We start from the raw sequence: 19,348 nt of genomic DNA on the forward strand, positions 1-19,348 counted from the left end.
TAAAAATAAAAAAGAGAGAAGGCTGCATTGGTCAATGGTTCAGGGCTAACGACTAGGAGATAACGCACGACTCTTTGTTGCCGTAGTTGGAAAACGCGGATCCCGATCCAGATCCGCTGGTGGGGCTGCGTCGTCGGAAGAGGTCGCTCAGGTGGGAGCTGCGCGTGGTCGAAGGATAGTAGCTGCTCGAGGTGGTGCTGGTCGGTAGGTTGTAGCTTCTTCTAGTCAGGTAATCACTAGTTGGATTGAGGTAATCGTATGTGTTGCTCTTTCTGGTTGAGGTATTTGGAAAACGATTGAGCGTGGAACTAGCATAGTGCCTTGGCCGGTAGCTGGTCAAGTCCTCATCCACATCGGAGTACGATCCCCTGCGATCCGTGCTCCGGAGGACCTCCCTCATATAGGGATTACGCTCGACCACCCGTTCATTTACGAAATCCCTCTTGCGGTTGTGTAACCGTTTGCTGCGATCCAGCAAAGCTTGTGTACTGGCGTCCATGGGATCCCCAAAGCTGGCGTAGTTTACTGGACGAGCTGTGGCCACTGTGGTGGTGGTGGAGATGGTGTCCGTGGTGTCTTGACTGGATTGCGCCGACAAGGATTGTAATGACGGTCCTTTCTTAAGGTCGCTAAAAGACTTCGAGCTCTGCCGGGAGCTGTTGACGAGAGGTTTGAAAGGTTGTGGCGATTGGGAGCGCGGCTTATCCTTGAATCTTTGAGAACCTCTCTTCCTTGAGGTCAGTAATCCTTCGAATATATCTTCCTCCTCAAGAGATTCAGCACGCTTGTCAAAGACCGTCTTCCCATCTGGCCACTTGCGATTCTTAAAAGCAGCCGATGGAGGAGAATCCGAGCGAGCGTATTCGGGCAGCTGTTTCCTTAGCTTCTCTGCCTGATCCTCCTCATCCAGATCCTCGAGATCCACCTCCCCTTCAAGGTGCGGCTTGGGCCACGCTCGGCCCTGGAACACCTCAGGCACGGGCTCATCAATGGCCACTGGCTCGGGAACAAACCTCGGCGCCTCTGGCTTTGGAAGCTTTAGTTTCTTGGGCATAGGTACAATCACAGGTTTATTGTCCTGTAACTCTATAAATGCAAACGAGCTGCGCCGCGTGGAGCAGGCAGTGGAGTCCATTGACGTCCCACTGCCATCGACATCCAGTTTTTTGAACATAGGTGGTGTTCCCTCATGCCGGGAACCCGTATCCTGGGTGCGATTTGTGTCCTGAGTGGTGCCGCGTCGGGAGGAGCCCAGCTTCATCGGAGGAGTTGGAGGAGGCAAACTGCGCTTGCTGCTCGAGTTGCTACTACTCTGCAAGGAGTCGCGTCTGCGTTGCTCTGCCGCAATGGCCTCGAAATTCTCGTCCCGCTTGATTAGCGCCTGCCGTCTCTCCTGCTCGAAGTCTTGGATGATACGTCGCTGTGCCGCCTCGTCATCCGCATCGGAGGTTAGGTTATTTAGAAGTTGGACGGAACTAGTGGTGGGAGATATGGGCCGCATCTTGTTCCTCCTCGGCAACATGGGACTGTTGGGCAGCTTCTCCATGTCCCACTCCAAGGAGCTCTCCTTGCTGGCTACTTTGTTTGGAGGTTGCTTTTGGAGCAGCTTCCTCCGCGGCATAGGCGATGCAGGCATTTTCTCCATATCCCAATCTGAGGAGTTATCCACGCTACTCGACTTGGCTGGCGTAATTATCTTTGGTATCTCCACTAGACTGCTTCCAGAGGAATTCTCACTCTTGATTGAGTTATTCTGACTTGTTGGGGGTTTGCTAGGAATTAGAATAGCTAAAGGAATCTCTTCCGGTTGGGTTGCAGTCCCCATCTTAATCTCTTCTGGAGCTGAGTCATTTTCTTTTAATGCCTCTTTGGGATGATCCACTTCGATCACATCTTCTGTTAACATACTAGGGAACCTCAATGTTTGCCCTCCTTCCACAGGAATAACTTCCACTACCTGAGGCTGGACATTCTTAATGTAAACCTGGTGCAGAAGATCCTGCACAGAAGGAGCCATATCCTCGGGATCTATTTTCGAGAGCTTCTTCTTTAACCTTTGGGGAGCCACTGGAAGGGACGGTTCACTGGAAGATGAACTACTTTTGGGTCTGCGTTGTGGGCGCGATGGGAAGTGAGGACTATCCACTTCATCCTGGTCATTTTCCTGTTTGAATTTCTCCTTAACAACCGGCTGGAAAGTCTCCTCATCGCGCTCCAAAGACTCCAGTTTATCCAGGTAATCACGATCGGCTGTGTTTCTGGAAACTAGTGTGGCCCTTGGTGTGATCCCCACCAGCTCATCGTTGGAATCGAACTCCACATTCACCAACATCTCGTCGGAAAAGTGACCGAAAAGCTTCTCAATGCTTTGATCCTCGGAACTACCCCGTTTCACCACAGTAACTGGCTGGGCACTGGGACTCTTGCTGATTGTGGTGCACAGTGAATCCACATCGATGTCATCTTCCACAGGAAGATCTTCAGCAATGGCAATGGGCTCTGCTTCCTGTTCTATTTCCTCCACCATGCTCTGGAACAGTTCATCCACCTGCTCCGCCTCCCGTTCCTTTTCTAGGTGGCTCAGGGCCACCAGTGCCTCCTGGTTGAGCTTCTCAGTTAGGGAAATCTCCGATTGTCGCCGCGACATCACCAAACTGGATTGGGAGCCACGACGTGAGCTGTTCGAGGACTTATCACACCCGGTTTTGGGTAGATTCTTAATGTCCTCGACTGGCAAGAGGGTTTCTACTATAGCTTCTATTGGCGTTTCTTTAATCGGTTCCACAGCTGGGCTCTTGGTCTTGGAACGCTCCAGTTCCTTAGCCTCTGTGGCTTTTTCCAGGAGATCCAGAATCTCAAAATCATCGGGAACGGGACTGGCTGGCTTTAGAGGTTTAGTTTCTATATGCTTTAGGGTCTTTTTTTGAGCCTGCTTGGCCTGGCGAACACTACCGATCTTGGCCAGCTCCTCCAGTGAGTTGTTCGCCTTGGTCACCTTTGGCGTTTTCGATGGGGATTTCTTTTTCTTAATAGGAGACTTTCTCTTCTCGGGTGACTTACGAGTGGCCAGGCCAAAGAACTTGGCCAACTTTGAGTCGCGATATTGCACAGGAAGATCGTTCAAAGGATCTGGTTTGGGCTTAGCCTGCACCACCTTTTGCTGCTCCTCCTTCTTTGCATAGAAATTATCCCGTTTCTTTTGCAGGAAGTTCGTAGCTTCATTCCGCCATTCATTACGCAGGTAGTCCATGGTTTTTTCTAAATCACTCATGGAATCACTGACAGAGGCTAGGGATTCCCTGGAGCGGGTCAAGCTGCTCAGGTTGCTGGTGGTGGACTCCATTCGGCGTAGCTTGAACGCAGCCTGTTCATCACTATTCTGTGAATTCTGGGAAGTAACCGAACTCATGGACTCAAAACGCTTCAGGATGTTCTGTACCCCAGTCAGTCTTTCTTTCGAAGGTTTGAGATCGAACTCCCCCTCGCCTAGGGATTTGGTTTTAAGCAGTTTCTTGCTACTACGTTTAGGGAGACCCAGTTCTAGATCCAGCCCGGTTTCCTCCAGTATTCGATCAATGTTGTCGGACAGATCGCTGGGGGATTTCTCATCCTGAAACAAACGCTGGTACTCGGAGCTGGGTGAGCGTGTTTCCCCATCGCCCAGGATTTCATCCAATATTCGCTCTGCTTCATCCTTTTCCGGCTGCTTCTCTGGAGGAGCCTCGACTGCAGCGGCTTCCTGAGCCGCCGCCTTTTTGGCTTTGGTTCCTTTGGGCACGATTTTCTTGACAATCTTAATGGTCTTTCCTTTGGACGTGGCGGTGGCTTTCGTCAGGGTCGTGGTACTTCCTAACTTGGCTGGCTTTTTGACCGCCGAGGACGCCTTCGCGGGGCCTTTCTTTTTGGTCAGGTCCAGTGCTCCATCCATCTGATGATCCCTTAAGCTAAAGGTATCTAAAGAGGCTTGTCGCTTAGGTGGCACTGGCTTTGAATCGACCACCTTCTCTGGGTTCTTTTTGGTCTCCTGGTTCTTGGGCCTCTCCTCCTGCAGCTTGGCTTTGGCCAGAGTAGCCTCAGTCTGCGACTTCTTCAGTCGATCGGCCACCGTCTCAACGGTTCTTCGTTGTGGAGCCGGACTGCTGGGAAAGTACTTGGCCAGATTGACATCCTTGAGGGTAACCTGGTTTTTGTTGGTGCTGCTCGAAGTGCTTTTCTCTTGCTTCTGGTTGGGGAAGTACTTGGACAGGTCCATGGAGGCTGGTGCCTGGGCACTTACCGTGGGCATCGTCAGCTGGGATTTAATGTGATCCATGGTGCCGGCAAAGCTGCTGGCTTGGATTTCTTTTAGCTTGCTGTTAAGCTCTTTATTGGGTGGTCTTTCGACATCCCCCTCGGTATCCACATCCATATCTTCATCCATATCGCTACTGTTCTGGCGCTGGATCTTCTTGATGGTGCCTAAGATTCCTTCAAGTTGCATCTTGCTATTGCCGGGAATGGGACTCTTCTTCACCTTTGGACTTCCGGTGCCGGCGTTGCTCTTCAAACTGTTGGAGCGACTCACGTTGGTGCTGCTGCCCTTGGGTTTTGGTTGGGGTGGTTTCTTTAAACCCTCAGGCCTGGGCAGCTGATCCTTGGGCCGCTCCTCAAAGTTGGGTTTGCGCGGTTTCAGCTCATCCAGATTAAAGTCTATTACCGGCTTGGATTTAGTTTCAACCACCGGTTGGAGGGGACTCACCGCCTTTTCGAACTTTTCATCGAACTTGGACTTAGGTTGGAGTGGAGGAGCAGCTGAGCTTGGTGCTGGAACTGCCTTTTGGCCAGCTGCTATGGCCGCGTTCTCCGCCAGCCACTTCTCCTTCAGCGTGAGCTTGCGCAGGATGTCGCTCTTGACCAGATTCTCCTTGGCCAGCACCTCCAGGTCCTTATTCATCTTGACCATGTTGTTCATGTGGTACAGCTTTTCGCTTATGGCCTCGATCTCGCTGCTAAACTTGCGAGGAGCATTCCGCTCCAGTTGCTCTAATTCGACTCGAGTGGGCGTGGTCAGGGGCGTAGTCGGCTGACTGCGGGCGGACTCAAAAGAATTGCCCGATTTCAGAGAGCTCCTGTCGGCCACATTCTCTTTATTGTCTACGTTTAACTTAAGTTTCTAGTTTTTAAGAATTTATTCGGATTTTTAAGGACATATATTGAAACCAACACCAAGAGAAGGAAATTATTATGAATAGTAAGAGAGTCAAGGAAAATAAATGAGAATAATGAGAAGGTTAGTCTCCCCATCGCCAAAAGGCCTAATAGTAAATAGTCACCCACCTCGGTTTCCGTATCCGTGGGCAGATTGGCGGGCAGCGGCTGCAGGCGAACCTCCTGGCGTCGCAACTCCCGGGCCTTCTTGAACTCCTCGCCCTCGGTGTCATCCTTACCATCATCTGAAATCACAAGCATTTTATAATATTAGCTATTTGATATTAAAACTTCCCCTTGTGAGCCCACTCACCCGCAATACCTTCACTAGAATCGTAGAAATCATCAGAATCATCGCTATCCTCGCAGTACTGCTTTCCAATCCAATCCGAGGCCAGTTGGAGGGTCTGAGCTCCGAAAGGCGAATCATCCGCCTCCTCGAACATCTCCGAGTCCGACTCTGTATCGAATTCATCCGAACTAGATAGCTCCGATTGGGAATCATTGTTGGACTCGGGCAGGAAGTTGCGACCCGACCACTCGTGCTCATCAATGACATTGGCCTCGTCATCGGACATGGCATCGGCGGAGGCAGTGGCTCGCGAGGTCTCCAGCAGATCTACTTGGTCCCTGGGTGGAGTGGTGTCCATAGGCTCAGCAGAGGCAGCTGCAGCAGCAGTTGGTGGTGCGGCAGGCGAGGCTGGTTGAGCGGCAGCGGATTTCTAAAGGAAGATATCAAGGTTAGTCATTGTACTATTAAGATCCCAGATATATACTCACCCTGGCCTTGTTAGTGCGCTGTGGCAAGGGTTTGGGCGGCAGCCGGAAGTGCTGGGTGCAGTAGAAACGACCTTGTGGATCGTCCCGATCGAAGGCGTAGCCTCCCAGACGCAAGTTGGTGTGGCAGTGGTGGCACTTAAGGCAATTGCGATGCAGAACCAAACCCTCCACGGTGGTCTTCTCCATTAGGTAGACGGTTTGCTTGCAGAAGCGGCACTTTTCGGAGGCAGCCTGCTTCTTGAAGGCCAAAGCCACCTTGGAACTCTACATTAAATTAAGAAATTAGATTTATATGGTCTTCAAAAGGTAGATATAATTCACAATTAACAATAACTCTTTAACGTTTGCTTTGCATTCGGTGGGTGTAATGTACAAATGAGTATGTGTGGCTTGATGAATATGACTGTTTTTATGAAGGATTGCCTAGACTTTTGCTTAAAGCACGCTAACAACATCATCGACAGCAGTGAACAGCAACCACAGGAAGCAACCAAAGCAAAAAGCAAATATAATATAGCACAGGGGAAACCGATAACAATGGAACCCAAACGAAACAATAGATACAAGGAGGTGGTGGTGGGTGAACACAAAATTACTCACAGATTTGGGTATGACTGTGTTGTTGGTGGTGTTGGTGGTGGCATTGCTGCTGCCCGCGTTCTTCTCATCCGAATTGGCCTCGTCCTTCTTGCCAAACTGTCCCGCGATGGAGGCCACCTTGTTGCGGCCCCGCTCGCCAACGTCCAGGTTGTGGCCCTCCTTTAGCTGCTTGTCCAGGTTGCGGATGGTCTGGTCGATGTCCTTGAACTTCTCCGCCTCGCGCGAGTCCTGGCGCTGCGGCTTGGACATCTTGTGCTGACGGGCCTGGAACTGTTCCTTGCTCCACTTCGGCACCTTCTCACGGCCCTTGGGCCCATGGATCTCCGTCTTCTTCGAGAGCTCGATCTTCTTCTCGATCTCGCGCACATTCCAGTCGCTCGAGTCGATCTTGCCGATGGCCCGCATCAGATCTTTGGGCTTCTTGTCGCCGCCCAGGCCACCGCGTCCCGTCATACGCTGTTCCATGTTCCGGATGCGATCGCTGAACTGCTCATCTGCCGTTCGAGGCAATGCCGAGGGAATATCTCCCCGTTCGCGATCCTTTGGTGGGTGGGTAGTGTGTTTGTGGTCGTGTTTTTGGGTTTTGGTGGTTTTGGGCATTTAAGAATTTAAATTTCGGGCGCGGAGTGGAAAGGGTTGAAGAAATTAAAATTTATAGATATGCATAAATATTTAAGTCTGATTAGGGATCGTCTAGCAACGAATCAACATAAAAAATCAAATCAAAAGGCAAACAACGGAACGTAAGCTTAACAAAATGTCCAATTTGGACTGGTTAAATGAACGAGCTTAGCTTAGCGAATATTAAATTAGTTTCTGGCAGACTGAACTAGTCAAATGTAAGTTCTTAAACAACTAAAATTATTTCACAGCAGATATTAGAGCCGATTCGCGAAGATTAGAAACAGTTTATGAACATTTAGCAACCAGAAAACGATCTCTGAGGGGTACTATACCCATTTCTGGATATATATATTGGTACGGAACACTTCTTTTGAGAAGGACTAGGTCCTCAAAGTGTTTATGTTAATGTATTATTATCAAACTAACACTCATTAATGAAAATTCCATTCAAAACTGTAACATTTTGTCTTGAAACACATTTTTAAAAACCTTTTTTAACATTTATGTTAAAGATTAAAACCTTATAGAAAATCTCTTTTCTTCGAGCTGTTATTCGTTTTGGCCAAGACACTTGTTAGTTGCTTCAATCTTCTTCATTAAATTTTAGGGGCAGAACTGCAGCATTAGTCAAGAGTTAGGATCAACAGTGGTCCGCGCAGGACCAAAACGGTCGGGTCAAGACAAAAACACAGAAGAGGACGCAGCGTGCAAGAGCGAGATCCGAAGACTCTCGTCGCTTACGGGAAACAGAAGCTTCCGCTCGAGATCCTTCACGCGATCGTTGAAGATTGGAGCCTGCTGGCGGTAGAGGAATATCGAGTAGTCCTCGAAGGGGGTGCCATCCTCGGCCACCCCGGGTTCACCACCCTCCCTCAAAAGCTTGCCCGCCTGCAGGAGCTGCAGGCTCTTGTAGAAATTCTGCGTCTGGTGGTAGCGCTGCTGGCGCCGCTTGCTCATCCGCTCCTGCCGATTCTCCTCGATCTCCTGCAAGCGCTGCTGGCGCTCCTCCTGCGCGGCAGAGGTGAGAGTCAACACAGTGGACAGATTCGGATTCGGAGGGGTTCGGATTCTGGGGTCAGGGGTCTTTGTTTTCGATCGACAGTGATTGTGGGAACTATGGGATGCTTTGGGTGCTCTTGCATGGGACAAAGACACTGATACAGATACAGAACGGACATCTAGATCTACTTGGCTAATTGACTGTGACTTGGGATAATGCTACGTTAGTAATGTTCGGTCGAGGGTTACGCATCACAAGATGGAATATGTAGACGACACTGGGACACTTGGACACTGAGTGAACTGACCTCATTGATGGTTTCGAATGCGCTAATGGCGTTACTGATTTCATGACAGAGAGCTGTTCTCAGCAGGAGCTGAACCTTGGGAGCAGATTTTCGATTGTTTTGGTTTTATGAATTTGTCTTTTTTGCGATTTACATTTGTGATTAACAATTAATTTCATTGAATGTACATGAGAGAGAGCTGAATTCAAACAATTTTGTAACGAGCATGGAATGAAAGAAAAATACACACAATGTGTATAGATAACAAAATGTTCAAACGGTTGAGAATAAGAGCCGCAAAGGCACTCCTCAGACCTTCTGCACATTCCAGTATGAACCAATCCATGATATAATATAATGCCAGCATTTACTCACAATATTGGCGGTTTTATCGACCTGGCGGCGCTTCTTCGACCGTCGTGGCGTATCGTTTTGACCTATGGCAAAAATAAATCAACAATCAGTATTATTTAAAAAATATTTGGATTAACATATATGATCCTCTAGAGTGGCTTGCCATCTATAAAACATTACTTAAATAAATCGCCTACATTGATTTAAAAAACAAATATTTATCATAGTTCTTTGCTATTAAAAGTTATGACATTACTACAAAAGTCTAATACAGTACTTCCAAGTAAAGTTGTCAAGCGAGTCAAATCATCTACTTTTTTCATATTTGCTTTATAAACAAAATATTTGTAATAGTTCTATGCCAATAGAGTGTTTGCATTTCTACGACTGTCTAAAAAAAGCCAACTAAAGCCAGTTAAAATCTTAGTAAATTACAAATTACACAAAATCGGTAACTACTAATCTAGGTTATAAGCAATTGTGGGGAAGATTTTATTGCCACGGTAAAATTTGACATAAATGCGCATCTAGCAGCCACTCCGAGATTCATTTCTTTGCCAGACTATGATGTAAGATAGTAATCTTCAACAGACCCAGAGTAGTGGCTCCCGTTCCGCTTCCGCTCCCGGCAACTCCGGCGGCGCTTCCCGCGGCCCCTCCACCAACGTTGAGGAGCTGCTCGTGGCGACGCTGCCGCTTGGCACGCTCCTCCTCCGGAACTGAACGCCTTTGCACAGTGGTAGGTATGTCCACTGCATCCTGCATGGGTGACTTGGCTTTCGGTTTCATCGCCAACAGCTTGGAGAAGTCGGGCTGAGCGTGCGTATGGTTGATGCGATACTTCTGGCGGAGATCACTGAAGTCCATCTTGGGGTGCTTGATGTGAGGAATTTCGCCGCGAAATAGATCGCAAATCTGGTCCAGATAGTTGAGCCAGATGCGCGACTCCACATCGGTCAGGTCCAGCGACTGCTTGGCGCTCATGATGCGATCGATGTGCAGTTCGCGCTCCAATACGGCGAAGGACAGCTCATTGCACTCCACGGGACTCATGTCCTTGGTGGCAGCAAAGTCGATGAGATCAGGGCGATAGCTGTGTTGGGAAGTTAACGAGCTGTTAATAGGCCACTACAATTTATGGAGTTTTTAACGACCACCCACCGATTAATAAGGGCACAGAGAACACGTCCATTTCGGAAAACATCCGAAGCCTCCTTGAGTTCCGTAACAAACTGATGGGCATGCAGCTGGGCACTTATCCATCTTAACAAAGTGGCTCCCTGGGGCAGGAGATCTAAAAGAAGAAAGCAATATTATTAAATAAAACAAGATTTTTTAAAAAAACCATTTAATGACCTCCACTGCGTCGTTTCCTTCTGCCCGGCGTGTCCGCATGCGGCGTCTGCAGGGTGTGCGTGTCCATGAAGGTCTGTTCCAGAATGGACGGGTCGTCCGTGTCGACCAGGTGCTTCACCTGCCAGCTGTTGACCGATTCCCTGTTCAGGTTCGGATAGCGCGTGGCCGGGTCCACGGTGTAGGCACTGATGTCCCGCTGCAAGGTGTCTGGCGTGGTCTGGTTGAGCAGCCGGTAGATGCTCTCCCGCTGGGCCAGCACCCCAAGTGTGCTGTTCTGGGGATTGGACCACAGCTTGATGGCATAGGCGGCATCCATGCTGGATAAGAAGCCACGGGCACAGCCCGATCCGGTGGGCCAGAACGGCTCCAGTAGGCTGTCGCCAACGAGGCACTGCATTAGGCGGGCGCCCTTGCGCACAATCACACGGCAAGACATCTCGGCGGCGAACATCGAGGTGAAGTCGAACATGGCCACATCCGGTTTGCCATAGTGATTCACAGCGAACTCCAGGTTTGGCATTTGGTATTGCGTGGAGAACTCAGCCGCCTCGCGGGCGTAGTCGTGTAGCTTCTGTGTATCCACATTTGCCGGAGCCAGAAGCTCCCCTGGATCGGCCATGTCCTCGATGATGACTCCCTTGTCAATCAGACTGTGCTTCTTGGCCGTCATCACAAAGTAGTGCGTTTCGTCCTTGTAGTAGACAATGTTCTCCAGATCGATGCCCGTCTTTCCGTACAGCTCCTTGAAGAAGGCCTGGTTGAAGATGAAGGCCACGCCACTGATCTCCTCCACCTTGGCCTCCGCCTCTGTCTTCTTGTTGATGAAGTTGGCCGTGATGGCGATGGCCAGCTTGCCGCGGAACTCCTTCCGCCGAAAATCTAGCATATTCCGCTTGCCATCCGCTCCAATCAGCACATCGAACTCGTAGTGGGAGACGGCATGATCCGCGGGAGTAACCGCTGCCCTCCATCCACCGCCATCGGCAGAGGGCTCCAGGGCGTGCTCGAAGCTGACGCCCTCGTGGATCTCCACGCCCAGGAGCAGCGCTACCTTGAGCAGCATGCACTGAAGCTGCCGGATGGAGATGTGATCGATGGAGCCGGCGCAGAACTTGCCGTAGAACTTCTTGGCTCCCAGATTGCGCAGATCCGTGATGACGAAGGGCCACAGATGGAGCACATTGTTTCGGGTGATGCGGTCGCGTTTCTCCAGCACCACCACCTTGGCGCCCAGCAGCTGGGCCTCGATGGCTGTGCGCAGGCCACAGGGGCCGGCTCCGATGACCAGGACGCGGGTGCCGGTGCAGGCTGCTCCCTTTCCATAGACCCGATGGGCTGCCCGGGCGTCGAACTTCTTCCACAGCGCCTGCGCCTTCCACGAGCGCACCTTGGCCTTGAGTCGCGGATAGAAGTCATTCAGCGGCGAGGGATGCAGACCCACTGCCTCGCACATGGCCCGATGGAGGGCCAGGATCTGGCGCATCGTGGTGGCCACGCACAGAAGGTCGAACAGCTCCGCCGCCTCCGCGGCAGCCGCATGCTCCGCCATGAGGAGCTGCTGTTGCTGCTGCTGCTGCGCCGTCAACTGCTGCTGCTGTTGCGGCATCTGCAACTGCTGCTGCGGCTGCTGCTGCTGGTGCAGGGGCAGGTGGTGGTGCTGCTGGTGGTGCCGCTGGTGTTGGCGGCTCATTCTGCGTGAAGACAGAGGGTGGAAAGACATAGAGTTAGTGGGGTGCTTTGATACGACGACTACGATTACTAGACGGTGAGACTTGCACATGGCAGTTGGGGAAATACAACACATGTTTACTTTCTCGTTTTTATTTTGTTCATAAATTTAATTAATTTCTGACAGATTTCTCATTCACTTTTAGCGGGGTCTATAATATGCACGTAAATCAGTTTATTTAAGCTGTCTTGGCTGCCAAATTAATTTTTATTAATTAAGCGCATTTATAAGAAGCATGTTGTCGGTCATTCACGATGTGTTTATAGCCTACAAATCTTGATTAAATTAAAAAGATATCCACTTTAAATGAAACGTTTCTCAATTTTATTGGATTATAAAGCATATCCTTTATAATTAATCAAAACTGAGTACCCTACTAAACTGCGACCTCCTTTGAAGTCAACGAACCATCTTATGTTTACGCATAAAGGACTGCTGCCTCGTATGTAAATGTAAACAAAATACAAGTTTTACTTTTTAAATATTCTCGGAGAGCTGAAAGAAGCACTTCCATTAACATCCCCTTTCTTTCCTCCCACCAAGAAATCCAACAAAGAGCTTTTAAACTGAACTTGTCATCATCTTGCTGGTTTTTGCATTGCTTTTTGTTTTTCTTACGGATTCAAATGACAACTCAAATCTGGCCGCAGCATTATACTTCAATTAATTGAATCAGAAATCAGAATGAATTACTCATGCTGAGGTCCAGCGATAATAATGATACAAACCGTTGAACAAAGCAGAGAAAAGCAGGAAATCAACAGGGAAATCTACTTGTGGATCAAATCTACTTTTGAATACCCTTTGCTGGAACCTCCCTCATAAATAATAAAAATCCCAATAGCCAATTAAACCCATTTGAACTCAAGTAGAGCGTTTTGTGCGAACCTATTTTAGCCAACTTGGGGCTATAATTGGAATAGCCTTTGAGAGCTGACAAGTGAGCCAGACAAAAGCCAAAGGCAAATGAGCCGGTAAAAGCTGCCACTCGAGTTTGAACTTCTGTTTGGATCCGCCTAGACAGGCAACAACCTGACAATGGACAGTCGGGACCCGAGAACTGGGAACCGAGAACCGATGAGGACTCACAACTGGGAGCTGCAAGGTGGAAACCCTGAAGTGGAGTGTTATTTGCGCCGAGGCAAATGGAGGAAAAAAAAAGTAAGCCACAAGACCGCAGCTGTTTGTTCTTTGTGCGAGTGCTTTCTGGATGTGAATGTCCCGCATTCACTCAATTGCACAAAGGACAATAGCCCCTGGGAAGAAGAGAAACAAACGAGGACGAGTCATTGCCCCATTTTCGGGGATATAATCAAGACTAGTGGTTTAAATGGGAGCTCCATTTAGGGATTACAATTAGATGAACTTTCTATTATGAAAATGTTTTCCTTGCTTCAAATTATCGTTAAATATTTCCTCTAAGCTTTAATTCACTTTTTTAAACTGAGTAAAGTTTAAAAAAAATACTAGCTTTTGAAAACACCTAAATATATGTCTAAAAGTATGCAGTAAAACGGGATAGTCTTTCTGCACAAATGCAGTGTACTTCCCAGTTTAAAATATATTGCTGCATACTTTTAGACACCTAAAATAATTTGAAAGGGATTTCAGTACTCAAAATAATATCCTTTATCCAAATTCGGAGCCTTGCCCCCAAGTTTATTGGACGCCAGAAGTTTTTGATTGCATTCACAGATCTGTGCAATGGGTTGGACAATTTGATGAATGGAGAATTTTCACAGTAGGGTAGAGACGGGCAGCATGAGGAGACGGGCGTCCATGGGCACATCCCCGGAGGGCATCCGTTCGCGTTGCTCCCCCGAGGTCGTCCGGCGGTACCGATTCCCGTTCACCATGGGCGGCGATCCGTCCAGCTGCTGGAGCTTGAGCATCAGGGGCGACATCTGGGGCAGGGCTCCCTCGGCACTGCACCCAGCCAGAATCTCGGCGGCATACTGATCGATGTCCCGGCCCAGTTGGTCCACCACCGGCTGCACCACCGAGTAGCGACCGTTGAGGCAGCTGAAGAAACCCTCGCGCTTTCCGCCCTCGAGGACGTCGGTGACCACTGGACGGATGCGCTGCAGTGGCAAACGATAGACATCGGCCACCCTTTCGGCCACCTCGTAACTGGTAGCAGGACGACCCAGCACCTTCAACACCTCTAGCACCAGAGCTCCGTTCTGCCTGCCCAAATTGGTGGGATTCATTCTGAACAACGCGTATCGATTGCGGCACTGTGCCTTCCTTATTTCGAGCTTGGTATTTTGGTAGTTACTTTTGGTATTGCTAAAAATTAACAATGAATTTGTACGATTTTGCTTTTGCGGCGCGAGCCAAAAAGGTAAATGGAAATATTTTTGTCGATAATGCTTATAGAAATGTGGCTTGTTCCGAGGTTTGTAATACACTAAAATGAGTGGCAGGTCTCGAGGAGTTTGTGGTTAGAGATAAGACAAGGGGGTTACTGGGATCTAGTGTTTCGAATGCGAGTTCCTTGAGAATAAGTTCCGCCATTCTTGTCCTTGTATGAAACTGGCGAAATCTAAAATGCTTGATGATATGGGCATGCCAAAACCCGTCTCTTTAATCTACTTGTCGAATTGAACAATGAGATGAAAGGAAGGTTTCTTTTGTGAAACTAAGAGGAAATCCTTGCTTAACGTTTCAAAAATAAATGGTATTCACCCCTTCCGTAATACATGTGCTTGGAAGCGCAAAAAAAGGTTCCTTTTTTGCATAGATATAATCCCTGACAAATTATTCGACAGCAGCCCACACAAGAAATCCCTTGCTCAGTGCCAAAAGTCGGATACAATTTTTGTTGTCTCATCGTCTATTAAAGTTCGGGGCAAAAATTCGATTGGCGCCAGCAAAGTAATAAAAAAGAGCCCGCTCAATGCCCCCAACCACGCCCACTGTTCGGACAGGAAAGGGGCGGTGGATAGATGAGTGGGTGGTACACGCAATTGGCGACAGCCCGACTGTCTTCCTTTACCACTCTTTATAGAGAGGAAAAAATCGAGTGTTTCGTACACTTAACCAATAAACTTGTAAGGATGTTTTTACATTAATCATTTGAATATTTGATTTTTCATAGAAGACGATTTTAAGATAACGATTTTAACACACTTTATCCTGTTCACAGAACTTCCTAATCTCAGTTCCTTGAGAACCGCCATATAACATCAAGAACGTACCTCATCTTTCTTTCCATGTAGTATTCGATCTCTTTCGCTCCCTCGCAAGCCCTCTTTGTTTGTCTGGGTTAAACAAAAGCCTTGTGGGTCACATTGGGCACACACCACATTATGTCATTGCGTGGACGAAAGGGAGAAATGCCCAGAGAAATGGGGAGAGAGTGGGTGGGCGTATGAGATGAAACACGAAAATTAAAGTCAAAAGAAAATGAAAAGTTTAGCGCTTATCGATTTTTGTCTGCTGTTTTATCAGCCAACTGTCGCCACAACACGAAGTTTGTTGAGGCAGGGAGGGAAATTTACATTAACCGAAAATTTGGGAGAGGGCAGGGTATCAAAAAAACCTGCGAGGGTGGACTTTCGACTTTTGGGGGTTAGACGAGCGTGTGACTCATCACTTATACTATTCGAGGGTGGCCCAAAAATATCCCCCATTAATACACCTCAATTACTCATAGCTTCAGAAATAAAATCAAATTTGTAGACTTTTGAGCAAACGGAAGATTTCATAGTTTATAAAGTGAGGCACATGGCTGCCGGACAAGATCAAGGTTCTCGAGAACAAATTAACCATTTCAGTTTGCAAAGCTGAATTTTCTTTTCCTAGTGGAAAATTGGCCAATGGCCAGAAAATTTGTATTAAATATTCATAATGCAAACATCTTGAAGTCTCATTCATAAACAAAATAATTAATTTTCTCCCAATTTTTGTTTTGATTTTTTCCTATTTGGTCTGTTGTCACAATTAGTTGCTCACCTAAAGCAATTGACTCGTTTGTTCAAATTTTCACAATATCTGTCGATTATATCACAATGTTTTGTGTTTATTTATTTAATTATTTATCCGTACCGTTACGTTGCGAGTTGGAGAGCCACTTGATCGGTAATGAAGCTACGCCACTGCCCGGGATCATTTTTAAGGCATTTTTATGAAAACACTCTACAAAGACAAATGACAAAGGTACAATGAGTCCAGACAGGTGAACAAAAGCCAGGAACATCCCAACCACCCCAACAACGTGAGGGATTCGTCACAAACTGTTGATATACACAGAACACATAAAGGCAGCTCTAATTATAGATTTATAGATATTGTATCTACAAGTAAACCAAGTGAACAAATGTTGTTTTTTATCAGACTTTGATAAGGAACCTATTTCTCGTGCACTTTCTAATAACACCCTGGAACAGAAGAAGTACTTCAAGACTTTGACATGAAAGTCACGTAATTTGAATATTTTCTTGTTCTTTTATTTGTTCGTTTTTGTATGTCAAAGAAATATGTCACTGAAACGTGAAGAGTTTTCGGAAGTTAGAAAGATATTTAGTAGTGAAACCAAATGGAAACTTTCAAATACATGGGGATGATTTTAAACTAATAAATATCTCAATTCGAAATCAAGTTTTTTATCACCTCTATGCTTGAGAACTCTTGGCAAATGCCCACATTTGTTGAGGCATAAAGAAATATGTAAATAACCAGTCGCTTGATTGATTTGATTTCGTTGTTTTCTAATTTTGGTTCCTATGCCAATTGATCGCAAGCCTCGCAGAGAAACCGAAATTGTTGAAATTGCAGCAAATTGATTTATGAACACCAAACAGACATTGGAGCCACACGAACAACAATGCGGAAGCGCCATCGAAATATTCCGTAAGGTATTAGGGGTACTCACTGCTCACTGCCCATGGGAAATTCACAAAAAAAGAAATCACTCGACCAAGTGTGACAATTAAAAGACACGCCTGTGGCGCTTTTCCTTACCTTTCGTCTAGTTTCACAATTACAACAAGATGACAAGTGAAAAATAATGAAAATAGATTTGATTGAATAAATCTTGTCGCCAGCTTTTGGTTGGCAGCCAACTAAGACTTTTTGGCTATTGTTATAAATTTGTTAGCGTATTTTATTTGGCACTAACAGACGTGGCTAAATAAATTACGTTTAATTAGTGGGATATGGTCAAAGCGCTGACAGTACAGCTTAACTCACCGTATAGCAATTAAATATCGTATATATTGAGACACCCTGACCATATTTCACTTTCCCATTTCTCTAGTTTTCTGGTAGTTGAATTCAACTTTAAGAACATTGTGTTTCTTTTACAAGAAAGTTGGCCTGTCACTTGGCAAAGAGTTAAGCATATAGTGCTGCTGCACCATCGAGTGTAATCCGAGGCAGAAAGATATTCGAATAGACGGCAGCATACGTTTAAACATTTCTCGCTATTCTTAGCCGAAGAAAATTGGGTCAGCAAACGATGCGGTTGGCCAACTCGCAGCCACGAGCCAAACATTTTCCCAAATGAGAGAGATGAGGGGAAAATCTGCGAGGCGCCTTCAACTTTTTTGCACTCACATATACACATCCCATACATCTACGTATGTTTATATATAAATAGTGAATTAATTGATTCCAAGTGCCTACCCCCTCGTAGCTTTTTATACCTTACGCAAGCGAAATGGCTTGTTAAACGAATTTTAATGCAAAATCAATTTTATGACTGCCGGCGCCTTCAAATGACATCAGCGGTGAAAGGAAGAAAGGCGATGGATTCAATTTCCTTGCCGCACAGCAGCATCCTTTGTGGATAATCCTTTTAGAAACATTCTCTCGTTGCCATCAGTTGGCATAGAGATGGCATCACCATCGATGAACTACTTAAACCATTTTCATTTCTAAATTCATTAAATGTGTCTTAAAAAATAACTAGAAATATTTTTGATTTATAAAATCAATACCTATATTAATCACAAAACAATCCATAACAATACAGAGGACTGCCAGCTCTAGTTTACAAAGTTAAAGCCTGATTGTGTGTAAAAACTGTCCCATTTTCTTTCATAAGACTCACTTCCTGCTCTCTTCAAGCCATATTAAAATAAATATAAAATATATATGCCGCCTGCACAGGAAAAAAGAAACTATGCCGGGCGTGGCAGACCCTACTCCCCCAATCCGCCCTCTCAATCCGCTCCACTTTTGCATTACATCTGGGATCGGGGTCAGGCCCGGACAGAGTTCTCCTCGTGGAGAAACAAATTTAATAAACAACAAATTGTGTGTGGAAATTTACATAAATATTCTATCTTTGCGGGGTTTAATTGCACACTCAACTTACGTGTCTCAGTCGCTGTCGATGTCGTGTGGGTCTGTCATATATGCAGCATTAACTGTAAGCAAAGGAAATTTGATATATTTAGATCGAGTTAAGTACAAATGCAGTGCTAATGGCTAAGAGCTAAATTTATTGTCTCTAATTATGCTACCAACTGATGTGACATTTCAATGTTGAGGCCAATTAAAGATTTTGGGGGACCTCCATTAGAATCATGTGGGCTGTGTGAATATCTCAGAGAGCAGCGAAACCAGCAAGCACGACTGAAAACCAATTTATAAATGTCTTTGGGCTTATGACGGATTTCAGGCTGTGTGTGAGTCGCGTGGGCCAACAAGACAAAGAATTATGCAAAAACAAAAATCGTTTCAAAATATATGGGTATGACAATACGAACCGAAGTGCTAAATACACTTTTGAAATATCTTACATTATAAGAACTAATATATTATTCGTTTTTAATGTTCTTAATATGATCAGTCTTTTTTTAATAATACTTAATATAAAATTTGTATTACTAATACTTTAAATTTTATGAAACACCAGCAACATTTTATAAAAGATAGAGTCAATAACAAATTATTTTCCACATAAATACTAATAAAATGCAGTGAGCTGAATACAAGCCCAATTTTCTGGCATATTAAATGCAAAATATGGGCAAGGTCTCCACCGAAAAGAGATTGAGTACGACAGATTGCAAGAACTATTTATTGCATGTTCAATTGCAATAGCAGACAAGGTAAACAAACAAAATCGCAGACGTAAACACCTGCTTAGGTAACGACGGCTACCACATGGCAATTACCACATCCTTCTACCTGTCGGTCCCCCGTTTCCCGTCCCAAACCCAACCCATCCAATCCAATGCAAAACCCATTCCCAGTGAATTTCGCACTGGACTCTGAGACCCTCGTGAGCAGTTACAACTGCAACAACTTGCAAAAAGTACGTACGACTGGGCATTTATTCAAAGCAACAGCCCGGGCACGAAAATGGCATTAAAGTCAGTTGGAGACGAAGACGATGACGCTAGACGACTGACGATGAATAAAACACTTCGAGTCCCCGGTCCCCAGCGGAAAATGCTAAAAATCCCCAACCAAAACAGGC

The 19,348-nt window shown here is 46.4% G+C and overlaps 2 protein-coding genes across 12 annotated transcripts in view; both read right to left on the bottom strand.

Annotated features, from left to right (window-relative positions):
* The window catches only part of LOC119559996 (F-actin-monooxygenase Mical), a 44,907-nt gene that overhangs the window by 8,273 nt on the left and 17,286 nt on the right, over positions 1–19,348 (bottom strand). For 4 of the 11 annotated variants that reach the window (XR_005220984.1, XM_037873266.1, XM_037873264.1 and 1 more), the window contains exons 4-13: positions 18,239–18,290; positions 10,188–11,878; positions 9,993–10,125; positions 9,425–9,924; positions 8,853–8,914; positions 7,933–8,199; positions 6,568–7,107; positions 5,968–6,231; positions 5,501–5,909; positions 5,317–5,432 (exon numbers count right to left, since the gene is read on the bottom strand). Coding sequence is in view for 6 of the 11 variants with exons in the window: in XM_037873266.1 (XP_037729194.1) it covers positions 5,317–5,432; positions 5,501–5,909; positions 5,968–6,231; positions 6,568–7,107; positions 7,933–8,199; positions 8,853–8,914; positions 9,425–9,924; positions 9,993–10,125; positions 10,188–11,877 (3,981 nt within the window). In the remaining 5 variants the exon portion in view is untranslated. Of the gene's footprint in view, positions 1–64; positions 5,153–5,316; positions 5,433–5,500; positions 5,910–5,967; positions 6,232–6,567; positions 7,108–7,932; positions 8,200–8,852; positions 8,915–9,424; positions 9,925–9,992; positions 10,126–10,187; positions 11,879–18,238; positions 18,291–19,348 lie in introns of all 11 variants that reach the window. The other 7 variants (XR_005220981.1, XR_005220980.1, XM_037873269.1 and 4 more) reach the window with 7 other exon arrangements.
* Positions 13,562–14,339, bottom strand: LOC119559999. The gene has a single exon (XM_037873270.1). It carries the CDS (start codon positions 14,124–14,126, stop codon positions 13,653–13,655), a length of 474 nt encoding a protein of 157 aa, XP_037729198.1. The 5' UTR covers positions 14,127–14,339; the 3' UTR covers positions 13,562–13,652.

The sequence above is a fragment of the Drosophila subpulchrella genome, unplaced genomic scaffold (genome assembly GCF_014743375.2).
Source record: "Drosophila subpulchrella strain 33 F10 #4 breed RU33 unplaced genomic scaffold, RU_Dsub_v1.1 Primary Assembly Seq354, whole genome shotgun sequence".
Classification (NCBI taxonomy): domain Eukaryota; kingdom Metazoa; phylum Arthropoda; class Insecta; order Diptera; family Drosophilidae; genus Drosophila; species Drosophila subpulchrella.

Coding starts and splice junctions, on each gene's coding strand:
- LOC119559999 (XM_037873270.1), bottom strand. CDS start 14,126: ATGAATCCCACCAATTTGGGCAGGCAGAACGGAGCTCTGGTGCTAGAG.